At 37.9% G+C, this 19,904-nt stretch overlaps 1 protein-coding gene across 1 annotated transcript; it reads right to left on the minus strand.

Annotated features, from left to right (window-relative positions):
- Nucleotides 1–4: 4 nt before the first annotated feature.
- Nucleotides 5–19,604, minus strand: mmp15b (matrix metallopeptidase 15b). Its single transcript, XM_055155047.1, has 9 exons — nucleotides 19,456–19,604; nucleotides 18,684–18,806; nucleotides 18,292–18,599; nucleotides 14,806–14,967; nucleotides 13,866–14,086; nucleotides 10,083–10,221; nucleotides 6,902–7,052; nucleotides 4,838–4,956; nucleotides 5–3,824 (listed from the first exon to the last, which is right to left on the minus strand). The coding sequence occupies exons 1-9, from the start codon at nucleotides 19,590–19,592 to the stop codon at nucleotides 3,331–3,333; spliced, it is 1,854 nt and encodes a 617-aa protein (XP_055011022.1). The 5' UTR covers nucleotides 19,593–19,604; the 3' UTR covers nucleotides 5–3,330.
- Nucleotides 19,605–19,904: the final 300 nt, after the last annotated feature.

Here is a 19,904-nt window from a genome sequence, read left to right on the forward strand (position 1 = left end):
CCCTGATATAAACCAAACGGGTTAATACCTAATCAGCAATTCTCAAACTGTATAATTCGACACTGTAAGTTATAATTTTATACAAACTTTGCATTCTAAGTCATGTTCTGTCAAGCTGTTGCAATAAGTGGTTTAACCCAATGCGAAAAACTAAAGTCACACTCACAAGACTCTATACCAAATGATTGCAATATGCACAATAGTGGTCATACATTTCACTCTGCAATAAAAGCCCTGTCAATGCCAGCACTATAGTTGACTCAGTAGTGAAGAGTTGTGGACACTATGCAACTGTCTGTTAATCATGTGGTAATGGTGCGTATGGAAACTTATGTCTACAAAAAGAGCTCATTGTCACTCGAGCCCTGCAGCCATCAGCAAAGCCATTATATGTATATAAACTATGTGACCACAATGTACTATGGGAAATATAGTCCACAATGCATTCAGAAACAACTATAAAACCTATGTAGACAATAGCGCAGGATAAGGAGTGGTTTTGTTCAGTGTTTATAGTTTCACGTAAGTGATTAGGTTTGCCAAAAGGTCAATACTAATTGAATGCTACTTGTATGAATATTGAAATTAAAAAAGTAACATAGATAAAAATGTATAGGATGAAATTAGACCTTTCCTTTTAGAGTGAGCCCAATCTATTTCTTAAACACTTGGCAATATTAACCCCTTAATGCCGACTGTCACAAATATGCAACAAACCATTTCGATCAAGATATAAGCCGAGATAGCGGCTGCATTTCCTCAACGCCAGTTAGTGCATATGCAGTACCTTCCCAGGAACCTTTGGAAAGCACTTGTTTCTACTTGTCGGAAATTTGCAACATATCTAAATTTCTGTTTGTTTTTTGTTTTTGTTTTTTGCTATAGTCAAATTAACAATCTCAACTTAATTTACTATCTACTTAAAGGCAAAAACACACTCAAAACATTTTTTTATATTCATCTATATCAATTCAGGTGTCAAGGGGTTCATGAGACTACTATTTTGTTTCGAAAAATACATTCTATTGTCTAAAAATATTTCTTTTATATCATTGCGGTATTGAAAATGGTAATGAGCCTCTTGGTTTAACAAATCCACAATGCTCAAATCATCTGGATCATGCTTCCTTTATCCCAAAATACAACTTTAAATATGTCTTTGATTTTTCCAAAACCCAAGTCTACACTTCTGTGCCTTCCTTCTTTAATGAAACTGGGACTGACTTGTGATGCCTACAAACAGTGGCTAATCTCCTACCAGGCTAATAGAAACATAGCACACTCCCTTTCATCCCTTCCTCCGGCCTGTAAGATAAAAAGAAACAGGGAGTTTTTAGTTCCTCTGAGTTCAAGGTTTGCTTTGGGGGGTCGTGGGGGTTAACAGCATTGGTGCACACCTGCTGTTTTTTAATGAAGCGGATTAGCTTTAGCCCACACTGGTTTAGCCCCACGAGGACATCAGACAGCTACAGGTCACACATGAGGTCACTGAAAATGCCCTTTTAAAAACATGAGCAGTAAAAAATCCATTACTAGCTACACGCTACATTAGCCTCTACGTGCATGTGTGATGGCATCCTCTCCTGAACCTAGCTTTGTTTTACACTAGTAATAGATGAATGGAATTTCACAGTGAGCAGGCTTCTTAAATGAACTATTAGCCTAAACTCTGCAAAGGAAAAAAGGTCTAAATGTTGACATGAAGGAAGTATGCTAAGAATTAGCCGGTTAATGGGACAAGTCCTTGTAATATTGGTTTACTTTAACCCTGAAAGAGCTTGGAAATGGCTTGCCTATTAAGGGAAGGAAAGGCAACTGGCTGTTGACGTTTTTACAGCTAGTAATGGGAAGTAACTACATGCATGAACCTAGTAGAATTTACAAGTGCCTTTTTAGTCTACTTTTGTAATAGCAATTTGCTTGGCCAGCCAAACCAAATACCTCCTGCCAAGTAAAACTGCAAGACAATTTTAACTTATCTTTTTATGCTACATTAGAAAGGCTATGGCACATGCTGTATTTCTAATTACTCTATATGAACTTATTTAATTATAAGCAACAACGGATTCTGCACATTACATTACCCATAAGTTTCTTTAGAAAGTCAAGTTTTTCTTGTCTGAATTTACTGGGAAAATTACCATAAAGATGGAAGTAATCTTTGTTAGAAATGGCAAGAAAATTCAACATTTCTTAAGCACCCTAGGGGATCAAAAATGTACCCAATTTGTAGAGATAGGAAAGAGAAAATAGGAATGTGGTTTACAATATGATAAGAGGTGTGATCATCGCTCAGCTTCTCGAATTTCCTCATTTTCTGCAAGGGTAATATTATAAGCCTCTGTTGAGATCGGAGAATGCATGTGGTGCAGAGATGGAGGGCGAGTTACAGTCTTTCTAGTTGAGAAAATCATTAAAAAAGTCAAATAAAATAACAAAGACCACGCAAAACAAAGGAATAAAAAAAAAAAAAAAACATGTGCAAACGTCTCTCATATAAATAGACTACAGTGTCCGTGTTGTAGCACCATGAAAAATGAGAGGGTGTGTTTGAAATTGGTATTTGCATGGATCAGCTACCACGTTTATGAAATGTTGAGCCACTGAACAGAAATTGGTGTGGACCACTGGGAGGAAGTTTGATTAGACAAGCGTATGGGGTGGGCATCTGTATTCATTTCAAGGGAAAGCTTTGAATATGTGGTTGTATTTGAGCTAGTTCTAGAGAATCATTATAGGTAATCTGTTTGAAAAAAAATATATATCATAATTTTGGGTGAGATTTATATTGGATTTATGTGATTTGCATATTTTCTTTCATTTTAGAAGGGGTCTGAAGTGTCACCCATTACAGATTAAAAAAAAAAACTTTATTATATTTGAGTCAACAACAACATAATTATGTTATTAGGTTATTTTTTCAGACCAAGAGTTTGTTTTCATACCTGACAGTTTCAACTGCTCACTAGTGGTCTTCCTCAGAGTGGTCACTGTCAGGTATGAAAACAATCTCTTGGTTTGAAAAAAGAACCTAATAACATAAAATATCAGAAGACCAAATTAACCTCATTGGACTAAGTACATAAGTAATTATCATGTAAACAAAAGAAATTTGTATGGGTAGTTGGGCCAACATAGAAGTGCTAGCAAAAATATTTGAAAAAAAAAAAAAAAGAAAAGTTGACTGAAAAATGACTTGGTTTTTGTGGGTGACATCTTCACCTGTCTGTTTACCTATCAAGATGCTAATGCCAAATTAACGTAGCTCATAAAACCACATATACAAAAGACTGCACCCTTTCTTAGTCCACCGCCCACTGGGTCCAGAGGTCAGACCCAATCCTGTAGTGAGCGCTTGCAGTGAACCAGCAGACGCGGCGCTCCTTTGCTCTGTAGCGTGTTGATGATCGCATAGATGAGTCCCAGGATACACAACACCAGCACCAAGGGTATAGTCACCATTAGGATATTCATGGTCCGCTGTTCACTGTCATCCACCTTCAAAACCACATCGACTTCATTGGTCTCCTCTTCTCTACCCTCTCTCTCCTCCTCCTCTCTATCTTTCCCTCTCCCCGTTTCCTTCTCTTTGTCCGTTCGGTCCTTGCCCTTGTCTCCGTCTCGTCCCGCGTCGGGGTTGAAGGGTGGCCGGTTCACGTCGGGGTATTTGCGCTCTGTATCCGTGTCAGTGGTTCTGTCTGGATCTAGGTCCACGCTGCAGCCCATAAAGTCCCGCAGGATGGACTTGGGGAAGCCGGGTTCGCTCTTCATGCGGTGGTTGTCGAACTTCCAGTACTTAGAGCCCTTGTAGAAGTAAGTGTAGGCTGCAAAAGGAAGAAGTAAAACATTAGGAGATTAGAAGAAAGTGTATTGTACATAAAATTCCTTACTGAAACAAAATTCGAGTCCACATTAGCATTTTAATTTCTGGAAAAATTCATGTTCCTCTTACATTTATAACATACTTTTGTCCTGGGGGTTGTTACTCGCCTCAAACTGCCCTGAAACAGGACCTGCTGCCCAGAGCTACTGTTAAACAGAACAGTTATAAATTCTTAAAATTTGAAAATAGATATCTTTTGTCTTCTTAGATAAAAATACATTAAAGGGCACCTATTATGTAAAATTGAGATTTATTTTAACTATGCTGGTGCTCCTTCTTTGTTATCTTATTTAGTGTTGTATTTTGATTGATTCCTGCATGTTTTCTGTAATCTTGTACTGTCCTGAATTCAAGGCTGTTTTCACTTACCCCCTATCTCCGGCTACTACTCTGTGCGTATTATAACTTCCAATTATTTAAGAAATTCTGGACACAATAAAGCCAGGACAAAATAAAGCAAAAAAGAAAGCGAAGAGAAATGAAGCACTGTTCAGTGGGTTAAATCCACAAACCATTATACTCAAAATCCTTTATCTGTCTACCTCAAAACTTTATTAAGTCATTCAAGACTCACAATGCAATTTGACTCTCCCCGCAATCAATATTTCAGCTGCGCAAACAGTTGACAAAATAGCTCTGCGCTTTCTGTTTTGTCTCATCAGCTCACATTTCCCTCATTATTGTGACAAACCTCAATATAATTTCAAACCTGTTTAGACTCCCACAGCTACAGTATAAGAAAGTCTGATATCTAACAAAAACTCTCTGACTGGAAATCAAAACAAAACTGCTCCTCTGTTTTACATCGCTCCTCAAGCTCATATCCATCCCCATTCCCTTGATGAGTGAACAGCCACACCCGCATCCTTTGTTTTACGGCCCTATCTGCCAGCCCCAGCCCCCTCCTTCTCGCTTGATAACTCCCTATCCATAAAAGTGAAACTCGCAGCTCACCTCCATCATCGCTGAGGAAGGCACCCTTGGGAGACTGGGGCACCGAAGAGCCCCACACGCTGATGGGTTTTGGGTAGCCGCTGTCAGCTGATCGGCTCTGCTCGTTGAAACGCCAGTACCTGTGGACAGAAGCGGCGGAGATGGTTGTTACAGTTTATTAGCTGTCTGAAACTCGCGAAATCATTTCTCATGCAGTCTACGTACAGCTGATCTGTTTCTCCACTGAACTATAAAAAGCATGAATTCTAGTCCTTTCTTTTCTGTCTGTTTATTCATATATTTATGTCAACTCAGATTCGCAGAAGTGTAAATATTGTTTAATGAGATTTGTTCAAAGCACGGCACAGGGCATATTGCGTTCTCAAGATATATTTTATAGTCTAATATAAATTGGCTTATGAATTACTCAAAAACTTCCAGTGCCTGTTGTTCAAGTCTATAATATTCAAGCAATTGGCTCATGTAGACCCACTCTAACTATAAATTACGAAGTGAGTGACCTTTTCTGCTTCCATTGTATTTGAAAATAACTTTTATGTATTCTGCTATATTTTCCCAAAATGTTAAATAGGCAGTATTTTACTGAGGTATTAACGGCTAACACATAACTTATATATCACCATGTTACCCTTTTATTGTTTTGAACATACTATAGTCGCTGAAAACAATGTATTAACATATTTTTTCTTTAGTCTCCCCTCCCTTTGCTCTCCATGCTAAGTCACTCCCCTTTACCACTATCACAACACAATCAGGGTATATCCCGCTGGATCAAGATTGTCAAATTGCTGTGTACAGTTTGTATCATGCTTTTGTATACCTATAGAGAGAGAGAGATCACAAGAATGGAAGACATCTAAAACCTCTTCAGGCATGTTTATGATGAGGGATCAACATTCTAACATTGTAGAATTTAAAGAAAATCCATTTTGCATAATTCACCCTGTTTAAGATCATAGATATAGTGCTAAATGTCTTTTTTTACTATTTATTTACACTTTTTCTCAATCGCGCGGTGTAAGCGGATATAACCATGCCTGTAAGATTTTATTGTTAATTAGCCAACAAAAGTGAATGCCTCCAACAAGACTTTCTATCAGTAAAGCTTTTGGTAAGACACAACATCCCACAAATCCCATAAAAAGTATTAAAATTCCTGGCAATAAAACATAGCTTATCAGGGCCGTCAGCAGACTTTGTTGGGGCCTGGGATTAGATGCCTCAAATGGGCCTGTTTAAAAAATATCTATATGAAAGAGAGGTCCGTTATAATGTTGCTTCCTCAAAAAGATGACATACATTGATTCTTTAGGTCACAAATCGGTAAATAGGTAAATAGGTACTCTTGTTCTTACAAAATAAATATGTTAGCGTTAGTATTAACACTGTTGGGCAAGTTACTTTAAAACTGTAATGCATTATTTATTACTTATTACTGTCATTTCAAAGTAATTTGTTACATTACAATATTACTGGATTTAAAATGTAAGGCATTACATTACTATTGCATTACTTTTTAAGTTACTCTCCAAAATAACTGTGAAGATGCTGAACTTTTGCGCTGTATATGGACTGAACCAAGACTGAACCAGGACTAAACCAGAGCTGAACCACGACTAAACTACGTCTAAACCAGGACTGAACCAGGTCTAACCCAGAACTGACCCAGGTCTACACCAGGTCTAAACAGCGTGGAGTTCTGTGTCAGTCCTTTCACCCGTGGTTACGGTCTATGTGGCCGCGTCTCCGGCATTTCACCGCTGCTGATATCGCAGTGATTTTAGCGAATTTGTATGAAGAAAAACCCACCACTTCAATCCAGGTTAAAAAAGGATTGTAACGCGCGTTACTGACATTTGTACTGAGTAAAATATTAAAATTTTTTCCCTGTAATGCCTTACATTACTGCGTTACAGCAAAAAGCAATGCATTACAGTAATTGAATTACTTTTATAATGCATTACTCTCAATACTGAGTACTAATATGTTTCAAAATGGGTTAAAAAGCTTAAATTGTGTTTAGTATAAGACCTTTAGATACAAATACTGCTATGTTATTTTTACCTGTCTCCTTGGAAGAAGTAGGTGTAGCCCGATGGCTCCCACCAGATAGCTGCATCGATTCTGTCGTATGGAATGTCGGACCCATAGTGGACCAGTTCTTGTGGATAGCCTGGCTCCAGATTGGCCTCCCTGAAAACCCAGTATCTATTCCCTGCAAAGACATAACAATATTGGTTGCAACTCTTAGACATCCCTTCCTACTGTTGTTCATTCTCCCTAAGTACTATTGAGAATGCTAGCAACACGACCCTTACACGCCCAAATCCATACAGTATCCTTTATGGACTACAAAATGGGGCTATAAACAATAACAGACACTTATATTTTTGCTGGCATGAAATAAAACAAATTATAACGGGGGAATGAACAATAATCAGAACAATCAGAGAAAACCCGAGCAGCCTTTACACACACTTGTAAATTACACACCAGTGCAATAATGATTTGTTGGCCGGCAATAAAGAAAGCCTGTAGAAATGAACACGGCTTCATTGCTTGTGGACTTGGCGGTTTGGTAATGAGCTATTAGCAGCAGCTTGTGTTATGTCAGACGCAAGCAAAATTCCTAAAAAGTTTTATTGTTTTGCGAATATGCTTTTTCTGGTACAATTACATCTTGGTTCTTGGCGTAGATCCACCTAACCCACCCATTTATCTGTCCGCCCACCCCCTCTACGCCTGAGCTCCGAGTTTAAAATGAAAACCCCGCACTCGGCATCTGGAGAGGGCAGGGGTCTTGACGCAACGCTTCCCAGGGATCCCGCTGTGCTGCGCTCCCTATGTTCAAAATCCCCATGACTACTTCCATGACTTTCCAACTCGATGTGCAAGTTTCTGTGACCTCAAAGTTTGATTCTTTCCTGCTGGGAAAATGTATGTTTTTTGTTATTGTAGCTTAGGACTGATATAAATATAAATGCTAGCAGCTGTGCAGGTTAGATGGATAATGAATTCCCACTTTGTTATCTGTAAGGCATTGTTACAAATATATGATCAGCCTATGGATTTCGGGACTTGAAGATGAGCAGAAGGAAACTACAGTACATTTAGAGACACTACTCCATCCAATTTTCAGTTTTTGTTTGCTAATTTAAAAGCATTATAATGTATTTTTGTATTTTACAAACAAACAAGCAACAATGCAGTGACTTGCTGTTTGATGACAAATGTGATGTGAGGAATGTCAGGTATTGTATGCTTCCCTAAGAATAGAGCGATAGAGAATGTACTTCAGAAATGCACTTCTAGACCTACTAGGTAGCTTTAAAAAGTAAATTTGAATACAGTCACACTTGTTTAATTATATTGTTTCTAGAAGTATTTGCACTTCATGACTGATGGGAAATTAAACCACTAAAGGAGTGTGTAAACTTCTTGTTGACAATCTTTGGATCATATAATAACCATAATCTCAGTAATGACATAAATGAGATTCAAATATTACCAAAAAGTTACCTAAACACAAAGAAATGCAGAAATATCACCTTATATACCAATGTTTGTAAAATTAGACTGTTCTTTTTATAACTCAAGAGGTTTAGAGAACAAACAGGATTAAACATTGAATTTTGCCTTCCAACAAAACAACAATTCTGAAGCTTACAAATGATGAGCTTACAAAATGAAACTCATACATTCACTCTGACAATCATTCACTAAAGTTTAGATTTTATGCATATTAGGGCTGAATGATTTGGGAAAGAATATCAAATTGCAATCTTTCTCACAATTGTGATTAGATTTTGCAATTTAGGTTTAAATAATAAGATTTTGTTCAAAGTTCACATTTTAAACGTCTAAAAGAATAGATAAAAAAGACTGAAATATGAACAACCAAACAAATACAACACACACACATTTCAGGTAATGTTTGGCCAGATCTTAGGAGCCTTTATGTAGACTAAGAATATTTCATTGTTTTTAAAGGGTACTTTAAAAATTGCAGTAGATTGCACCCATTCTAATTGTCTTTTTTTTTTTTTTTTGATTCAGTTGCAATTAATCTTGCAGCTCTAATGCTTATTACACTATGAAGCTCATGTCATTACGTGTAGCTAGAATCACTAACTATCTTGTCATTTACTAATGCTAATATTGACTACATTAAATACAAAATGTCAGCAATCATGAGGCTAAACACGTAGTGGTCTGCCTCTTGTACTCTCCTAACCATGGCACTACGGTAGTTTCTCTCTCTCACTTCTTCCTCTCTTTCTTCCCTAATGGCATTCGGCCAAGTGTCGCACTGAGGCTTAGAGATGACATCATCCCACCCATCATCTCCAGCTGCCCAGAGCCTGGAGCCTCGGCCCGGACTGCATCAAAGGCTGAGTGCGTTCTTTTTCATTCAACAGCAACAACTTCATCCAGCGCTGTAAAAGACAAGCTGCTCTCACTGACAGAGTATAAATAATGAGTCGCACTAAAATAGATTTACATTTGGCGCGTAGAATACATTATGTGGCCCTACTTTCTTTAAGAGGTGGGGGCGTATGGATATCTGAAATTATCTGGGAGATACGAAAACGCTCTTACGTTTGAAATAGAACAATATAACTTCAAGGAAAAGCCCAGATGGTGGATGGTTTGCAAAGGCTGCTTAAGCCTAAACTGCTCTATCAAACTATCTGGTCATAAAGATGAAGGGGAGAGCATATTTTACCTTAAACAGCAGGCAGTGTTCACATGTGGACACTGGCTTTCTATACATGTCCTATCATCCACAGCTCCAAATCCAACTACGGCTATGTACTGGCAGAGTAGAGTAAATAGTGAGGATTCCCTGGAAGGAAACTCTAAACACTGGCCTTCTTTGTCAAATCTGGTGTGTCAGCAAAGAGCAAAGCATTTCTATGTTGTCTGGTATGCAGAAGATAGTTGATGCGCATTAACAGATTGCATACTTAAAATTTGATAGACTACATACAATGCAGAAATAAAGTGTTTCAGACTAAATTTCTTTTAAATCTGCAGCTTGTTTTGTAACTGGAAGTCAAGATGATGTTACCTTTTAACCTGGAAAAAGCATTGTTGGCAAATTTTATAATGCCTCCATTAGCAACAATATGCAACACAAAGCTTTTGTGCTTTCCAAACTAAACAGTGTCTCATAGACCCACAGCACAGCAAGACAATTAACAACAAATAATACACTGAACGAATAGTAGTAATGTCAGTTTACCTTTGAAGAAGACAAACTTCCCATCGTGTCTCTCATAAGCAGCATCTATATCTCCAGGTAGACCCCTCCAGAAGTGACCGATGGGCATGGGGTAGTTATCCAGCACCCTGTTTCTGCGGACCCGCCAGAACCACCGGCCCTGACAAGACAATGGAGAACCAAGGAAGTAAATTATTTTCCTCTAAATTATATTCTATAAGATCATTAAATATTTCTAACATACATTCCCAAGCACTGCTGCCTGAGACCATCTTAATGTTTTCAATTGCTTCTGCATTAGGGCTGCACAATGTATACTTTGTCTTTATTGTATAATCAACAAAAGCAATATCCATACTCCAAGAATCTATGTAAATATACTTAGATAACACTAAATGTCATCTAAGTATTTTCGGCAATAAAACAGCTGTCTTTGCAAGATAGATAAGTTAAATCCTATACTCTGGTAGATTCCATGCAAACCATGAAACATCTCTCTGCATTCAAGCCCCACCAGAAAAAATACTGTTTATCCAGACTCTCTTCTTAGATAGATGATAGATACTTTATTGTCATTCAATACACATAAAAAATATATTAATAAAGTAAAAAAAATAAATAAATAAATCAGTTCCATTCCATTTTATCACAACTATCAACTTATCCCAATACCACTATAATGCTATAATCCCTAAATCTCTCCAAAAGTCTAAAACGCACATTACCACAAGGGCAACGAGAGGCACATCAGCAAAGCACAGTGGTTGTTCTTGCATTTGAGCCAGTGGACAGATTTACACCGCGCCCATTCAGAAGCGGTGAGTCAGTGGCCCGTCTTGTCCTGGATAATGTAACGGTAAAACGCTGCTTCTCTTCTGGCACGCTTGGAGAGTTTCGTCCTTCACTCCGGACAAACTGGCAGTCTGTCAGCACGGCACAGAATGGAACAGAACTCATCCGGCTATGGGAATGGCTCTACACAAGCATTTCGATTTGTGTGGTCTGACAGCCCCCCTTCTCACAGCAAGCAGATTGAGGCTGAATTGACCATATTAGTTGTCTGGAGAACTCATCTCACAGTTTGAGAATGAAGACAGCACTGCATGCGTTCTTCAGTGAAATCCAACGACATATTTCAAGTAATTTTCTCCTCCTAACCCTTTCTATGAAGTGGTGCTGTTGGCACTTCAAATCCCGGCCAGCACGCAGCAGAGGGTGGGGATTTACTTCCAAATTAACAAGTGATTTATCCGCACATGAATAAAGAAGTCAGCCAAGATTCCAATAACTACCAACCTATTCAAAGTCTTTCTTCGCTGATGACAAGTTCGCATTAAACAGACCATTGCACATGCTGGAGCTTCATTTGATTTCTAAAGCCAGTTAATGACATTTGAAAGAACTTGCGCATGAAGGCCGTAATGTAATTTTAGTGATATGATAAATGCTTTCCAGACCTTGTTCGGGCCTGAAGGGAAAAACCCCAGAATAGAGATGTTAGGGGTGGACGTGAAATCTAAGAGGGCAAATATAATTCTCTGGCCATGTGCACGTCCGGACAGCTGGACATCTCTGCTACTGATCACAGTCAGGCACACTTATTGCAGTCACTATTTACAGACCAAGTGGGTGTGTCCATCTCAGGCTTTTGATACAGCAATGTTTGAAATTCCGCTGTGCTATGCTTGAGTAAGTTGTATCCATCATCCTCATCAACGGAAGTTTCTACAGGGTGTCATTTTAGTACAAAGAATAGTGTTTTATTAGTTTGAATTTCAAGAACACATAAAAAATACTACTCAGAGTGAAGTTTTACAGAATTTTGAAACATCTTTTATCATCAAACTGATTAATTAAAAGCTTAAATTGTTTTAAATTGCAATCCACATATTCTCTGAGCTCTGGCGAATCAGAGCAGGCGATGCAGAGCTTGTTATGTATGTTTGTGGATACAGAAAGAACAACCGTGCATTTGTGAAAATTGACATTTGTGCTGTACTCAGTAACTCCAATGATTATGAATGTAGCTAATTACAGTTATATGGCTTGAATTACACTCAATTACAAGTTCAAATACAGGATTAAAAATCTACTAAAAAGTACAATTACCTAAAAAATCTATAAAAATACTTCAATATCTTTTTTTTGTATTACTTTATTGGTAGTTTACTTTATGAGATTTTTTGACTGCATGTTTCATTATACAGTACAGTAATACACATGAAATGGCGGCAAAGAGTGGGAAGAGACATTCGGCAAAATGTTAGAGCCGGAAATCGATGTCACGACACTGAGGCTGGTAAGTACTGCGATCAAAACTCTTGGCCACAGTTACGTACTTACTAGTAATTTTAAAATGATTTATGAAACTTCCCTTGTGGATAAAGTAAGTTTATCCAAGTCTAACATCTAATCCCAGTAGCAGAGCTGCAGTGCACTCCCTACAGTTGAAATGGGACCGTGTAAGGATATCATGATAACATTGGAGAAGCGCAGCTAATGCCTAATGGTTCTTTCGCATGTTCCCTGTCTCATATCTGCAAGCCTCTCCAGAGCAAAGCAGAGCCAGAGTCAAACGCCTCCTTTTGACCTATCCCCACTCTAACACTCACCTAGCAGTATCGCCCATCCCTTATGTACATAGAAACTAGAATGAAACATTACTGGATTCCAAGTTTTAGCAAGGCCAGTCTAAGTTCTATCATATGGTTTTATGTGATTGACCCTGTTCTCTTGTTTAGCATAAAAACATATACCGGTATATATTATAGAAGGCAGAATACAAAGCACTCTTTCCCAGTATCTGTGGACTTAAAACAAGCAAGAGCCGTAAGCAGCTTGATTTGGAAATTAATGCATGTGAAGATTAACAATAAGCCAAAGGGTTTGTGAGAGCTAGAAACTAGTTAGAAGTTCCTCCTTTTGTGGTTTAAAAAAAGGCTAATACGGCTTTAAAGAGATTGTGATAAAAACACGGGGAATGATAGCCAATTTGCAATATACATTCCTATTGAGATATGGATGATTTATAGATCCAATAGTTATGTAAGAGAGGTTTTATGGATTCTTTGATTTGATTTTCACATTTAATTAATGAAGTCCATGTAGTAGGGCTGAACGATTTAGGAAAAAATATCTAACTACATTTTTTTCTGACAAGCATCGTGATTAGTTTTGCGATTTATGTTTTGATAATAGGATGCTGTTCAAAGATCATATTTTGAAGGCATTCAGAGGAATCGACAAAAAGACTGAAATATGAACTGAAAAAATAATACAAGAATCACAATTCAGACTTTGTTGTTTATGGAGGAAATTATGGTACTCGCAGCCTTTAAAATTTGCTAATTGCCTCCATTCAAATTGCAGTTTCATTTCAACTGTAATTAATCTCATAGCCCTGCATCAAACTTCCACAAGAGCGCAGCTTGATGTCGAACTGTTTACTAATTTGGCTCCTTTCGCTACAAGATACTAACCAGGAAACAATTGGAGGCAACCTGCTGAGTCAGCCCTTGTTAATGTTTTGTTAGACTAGAGGCTGTTTAAGGCCAGCACCTGATCACACCGCACCCTTTTACCAGTTTTCTGCCTCATAAAACGCAGGCTGTATTGGTTTACAATCCGAGAGACCTGATTGAAAACAGACCAAGCACGTGGCATTAATCTTGTACATCCATAAAAGGATAACCGATTTATCTACACAATTAAGTTGTCAGGACGCAGCCCTCCGGCTAACGGCCAGTCAAAGTCCAAACAAGGCCATGCGGGTAAAAAAAATGCTGAGTCGTGAAATGTATTTACCTTGAAAACAAACATTTCTCCTCGGAGCATAGCGACTGTGTCAAAGTTGCCTTCGCAGATGTTTGGTCCGTAGTGGTCTGGCCGGTCTGTGGTCCTGGGCCGGTCAGGGTGGCGAGGGGGGTTCTGAGGAGGGTTCTGCGGCGGATTCTGAGGAGGTCTGGGGTCCGGACGGCGAGGTGTGACAGTGGGCAGTGCTTGTGTGGGACTGCTGTCGGGCTGACCTATACAGAAGCAGATTGTGTTCAATATGGATATTCATTATATTCAGTCTGATTTATACACAATTTGATACAATACACGATACATGGCTCACAATACAATAATATGGCGATATATTTTAAGAGCCAAACATATTTTAAAAGCAATATTTATTTATTAAATCACTACCTGTGCAAACTTAATTTGAAATCAACCCATTTCAAGCATCAAAACAGTGAATATGTCAAAAGTATTCCATGAACACATTTCCATTCAAGATACAAGCAACAAAACTTTAGCGCTGTCACAAAATCATTTAGTAAAATATAAGAAAACATACTCCTCTTGATAGAACAGCCACAAAAATACCAAATATAGTATTGCAATATATCGTTATTTAAATTTTTCAATATTTTAGTAATCTAGTATTGTCCTGAATTTGAGGTTTGAGTGTTCAGAAAATCTCTGGTTTCACAATGCAATTATTCATAAAATTCAAGCATTTTTCAACAATAAAAATAGGACATCTTGCAACTGTGAAATGGCACTATGGAGAGACAGGGCCTATCAGTTCCCTAATTTTTATCAAGAACTGAATGGACATGTTTCTATTATTGAATAGTTTTAGATCAATATTACCTTTTACAATGAATAAAATGGACAATAATGATCTATGTATTATTTAACACAAAATACTCGAAAGAATGGTTAAAAGGTTCTATAAGCGAAAGAATAAATGTACCATAAATCTGTTGGATTCCCCGTCGGTCATCTTCAGGGAGTTGGAAATTTTCAGTCTCCATCCACTGGTAGAAAGGAGCCATGATGGCCAGGGGGTTGTTGGAGTGCTCCAACCCCAAAGCGTGACCCAGCTCATGGACTGCTACGAGGAAGAGGTCATTGCCTACAATCATAAAAAAAAAAAAAGACAAAAGCTAATTTAATGCATACAATTAAATTATCACAAGATCTGTATTACAACAAATAATCAAAAAACACAACACATAATTTTATCATTTGTTTATTTTGTATAAGGTCAAGGTATAAACAACTATTAAAATTGACTTCCGTTCAACTTGAAAAGGAAAGGTCCCCCAACTGATGTACTCATTTCTTTGTAAATTCACTGTACTGTTAAATGTCTGTATTGATTATTTTGATGAAAAATCCAGTCAAACTATTAAAGTAAATTAAATGCACGGAGCATTTATGGGAGTCAAACCTGGGTGGAATTATAAAAGCTTATGGAAAACCCAAATATCACTTTGTTACATTAAAAAGATTAGACATTTTTATTGATAACTATCCATAACTATTCATAATTCTCATTCAAAAAGACCGTACATAACCACAAACCACTGGAACACATAACTAGTCTATAATTATTTGATTAATTGGTCGATGTTGTCTTAATCAACCAAAATTTGCATTAGAATACACATTTAATTTATATTATAAGAATGCATATGGGATAACAGCAGAAGGGAGAAGTTAGTGAGTGAGCTATTTGAAGATTTGGCATTTGGTAAGTTTAATCTGTCTTTAAATAAATATATTGCTTCCTGGTACTTAGTGAACAACAGCCCTACTTGGAAGACCATTTTAAACAACTCAAGATATGAATCAGCACACTTCTTTAACCAGTGAAAGAATGCGCTTGTCCCATGTCTCTGCAGCAGTCTAACACATGAGGCACACTGACCACTACTTGAGCCTGTGTCCACCACTCATGGACGCTTTATCACAAATGGCTCGCTTCTAAGGCTGTTATCGGTCAAGTCAACCCCACTCACAGCTGGCGACTTCCCCTTAGTCAAGACTCCTTTGTAGCTGGCCCATGCACTGGTTAATCTCTGAACCCTGCGATGCCCTGTGCTGATTGGTCAATTTTTTGGCAGTGACATCATCATCCTCTCACTGTGGGCTTGGTATTTGGGAATGTCCTTGCAGTGAATAAGCATCACACATGCAAAAACAGACAGCAGCACAGTTCCTCTCCCTCCCATCTTTCATTTGAGTCACATGAATGTCCTCATGCTATGCTAAGCTGCAACAAACACTTGAGAGGGTGAAGTCAAGGGGAGCGAGATAGAGCTGACAAATAAAGAGGCTTCTGTGAAGCCGCCGTGACAACCTTTCAGCTCGACAAAAAGAACGTAAAGTAAACCACGCAACCAGCAAACTTCTGTAATGTTTTTGTTTACGTCTCTTTTTAACAGCTTCTTTCAGTAGTGTATAAGAAAAAGTACCTATTATTGGAAGCCTTGGGAGGATGGTTTGGTCAGAGTGGTAGATTAATCACACTTTGCATCACAAGATTTTCAAGCAATTATTACTTCTCTAACACATGACAGTGAGATCAGGCAGTGTTTTCTCAACGGTTTCCTTCCTCACTTACATTACAGTTTCCCAGCTTTATAATATCTGTCTTACTTTAATAATGCTTTAACAAACAGTTAAGGCTTTTTAACTACTTAATTAAAGTAGTTACTGAGCCTGAATTAGCACTTGTCCAATTGAGGTATTGCCTGAATAATAAACATATTGTTCATTATGAATTATGTGTTTGTTCATGCTTTATTAAAGGTGCTGTACCTGAGTTTTATTGTTTTAAAACATGAAAAACAGAAGTAGCTCATTTTAAATGATTTCCTGTGGTTCAAACTAAAGTTATTCCTCCCTTATTTTATGCAATCTCAGCATCCTGATTATTGACCACGATGAGTTTATAAGCGCTTTTCACAACTTTCAGAGACAGTGCGAATTTTACCGTCAAGCTGGGAACAACTAGCCTGCTAACATGAAGGATAATAAACATCTTTGTAATTGTAATGCAGACACCAAAAAATTTGGCCTAGATCCTATAAGGCAAATTAAAGTGTACTTAACTTAACTCAAAGTCACTGCTACTACTAACTAAACTACTACTGCTTAAATTAAAAGCCAATAATTAAACACAAATCTTCTGTGAGAATAACACAAAAACGTCCAAGCTGTAGCAGAACTCTAGTCACTTAGCGAAGAGGGCGTTTTCAGACTGTTACACTGACTGGGCAAGTCTGGGTACAGTTCGGAGATAGTAATTTGGTTGCACTTTGCCTCTGGGCAGATCAAATGCTGTCGGGCAACAAAAGCCCCAGTCTCCAGGAGCGGTGGAGTGGAACACAGTCCCACTTACAGGGCATTCCACTGTCCCTGTGAAGTGTCCTGCAACACATCCTCCACTGGGCTGATCACACACACAACACAGCTGTCTGAGGGCCGCTCCATCTATGCAGATTACAGAGCAGGAAGGAGCATTGTTGTAAAAATCCCCTCTGGTCAGCAGGGTTACTCAGTGCAAACCAAGACTCCACTGAGGCCACTTAAAAATAATGCTCTTATTTTTACATCCAATTAAAACTAAATGTAGACTCATCTGTAGTGTTCAATGTGTCTTTTTGACTCCAAATAGAGGAGATGATGGTGTATCTCAAGGGATCTAAAATAAATAAAGAATATAATATAATAATGGGATGACTATCAAAAAGCTACAGAAAACTTTCAGTGTAATCAGGTATGAATTTTGTGTTAAATTTTACAGTCAATTCAAATTGCTCTGATACTTCAATCGCTGCATTTATAGGCATACTGTAGCACATTTCTGTAAGCTTCCAAAAATATATTTTTCAATATTGCCCGCTCCTGCATTATCTAAAATAATCAAAGTTTCCATAGAAAGAAATATTCCAGTACAAAATATGTGACAAATAGCACAGATGTGACAAATAGTTGCATTTCAGCGTAAGGAAGTCAAAGTGAGTTGAGCTGTCTATGAACTGCAATAAATAACTATGGGTTGCAAGACTAATCGAAATGGAATCTGAATCACAATATCAATGAACACAATTAGCAAATCACAAGGGCTGCAGTTTTAAAGTACCGCAATTTCCTCCAAAAACAACTAAATATCTTGTCTTATTCTGCAGAATGTGTTCTGACACGTTCTTGTAATAGTTTTTGAGTTCGTATAAATTTTTTTTTTTTGTCAGTTCTTCTGGACATGTTGAAAATGTGAACTTGAACAGAAACTTATCAAAACATAAATGGCAAATCTTATCACGATTCCTGTCAGAAAAATAACAACCTCCTTATGAAAACTCATTATGTGATTCCTAAAGTTGTGTCAGTCAAAATTCACACAGCAGTAGCACTATAAATACCTCCCAATATACAATCCTGCTCTCACCTTGTAAATTTTGGTTTCCTATTGTCCAGGGTTCGTCGGAGTCAAAGTGAGTGTCTCCCCCCATTCCGGGACCAGGGAAATAAGCATGTGCCAAGAAGCCTCCCTCTCCATCAAAAGGAGAGCTGTCGCCGTGGAAACCAGAAGCAAAGAAGATCATGATGTCAGGTTCCTTTCGACGGCCATATTTGATCTCCTGGTAGGGGATTTCGTCAAAGGTTAGAGGCGTGACCTTCTCCCAGACTTTAAAAGCTCGCCGGATAGCCTCAAATGAGTTGTATTCCCCAATTTTCGGAGTGTAGTTCTGAATGCTATATCGTAACAAAAAATACATTGAAGATATGAACAATGTGAATTCAGCAGCCTTCCCCTGGGTAAAGTTATTTGAAATCTACCTGTATGTGAGGTGATTTTTATTCCATTTATGTCCAGTGAGGGCATAGCGTTTCCGCCGCACGTTGGTTTTTATCTGGCCTCCAAATTTGTCAGGCACACCACATCGAGGTCTTCTCATTGCCCTAAAGGAATTACAAAAGTCAAAAACAGGAAGCAAAGAGCGTGGTAAGGAATAAATTACCCAAGAGATAGTATGTTTTTTTTTTTGGTTGCTAAGCTCAAGATGTAATTTAATAAGAAGAAAATGACACAGACAGCCCCAGCAAGAGTGGTGAAACTCGAATAGTGGATTTTGCTTTTAGATATTAAAAAAAATAATACATTTACTAGTACTAAATATTGCAATAAACGTTGAGATGATTGATCGTTCTGACATTTATCTCATGTCAGGGAAATTTTTTTTCAGACATCTGGTGCATGTTCTCCTCCATTTGCCACTGCAATTTCAAGTAGTTAGTGACATCATGCACTACTTTCCTGATTAAAGCTAGGTGTTTCTGATTACAAACCCCTAGCTGCAGAGGAGGAGTTTGAAGTGTGAATACCTGTTAGACCAACTCCCCCAATTATTCTCTTCTTTAGTCTTCTAGACACAGCCAAGTTTAGCAACTCTATTTGAAATGAAGTTGTGGGTGGAGTTTATGTGTTTAATCCACTTTAAAAAAGAGGTTTATTTGGTTTAAATAAATGAAAACCCTTACATATACACTACAGTACTGTATACGATGTCAAATTGCTATTGCATAAATCCTGTAATGTAGTTGTGCTTACTCTATTGTTTGGGCATCCATTTGGCCAGTCACCTCCAGGCCGTAGAATCTCTGCATGTCACTGACGGCACTGGAGAGGATTTGAGCTGATCTCATAGTGGACATCTGCCTGCTGGCCTGGGGCAGGTAACCGTACATCCTCAGCCATGCCTGTGGACAATCAGGTCATACAAATTGCATTAAACACTGCAGACAGGACTGAAAACACCAGAATCAATCATAGTATGAAATTTATTTAATTGATATTTAAATAAAATATTGTAAAATGAGCAAAATGTTACCATGTCAAATACATTTCTGTCAATTCACCAGATTTAAATAATCTTTTTTTTCCCTACGGGTCTTCATTAATCCCATTTGAAATCATGTTTTATCTTTGTTTAAAACCTTTTAGCATTATCATCTGATCATCTGATAATGTAGTATCGTAACCGTGGCCTGCTACATCTA

This window comes from Boleophthalmus pectinirostris, unplaced genomic scaffold (assembly GCF_026225935.1).
Source record: "Boleophthalmus pectinirostris isolate CB_2022bp ecotype Guang Dong unplaced genomic scaffold, ASM2622593v1 HiC_scaffold_19, whole genome shotgun sequence".
NCBI lineage: Eukaryota > Metazoa > Chordata > Actinopteri > Gobiiformes > Gobiidae > Boleophthalmus > Boleophthalmus pectinirostris.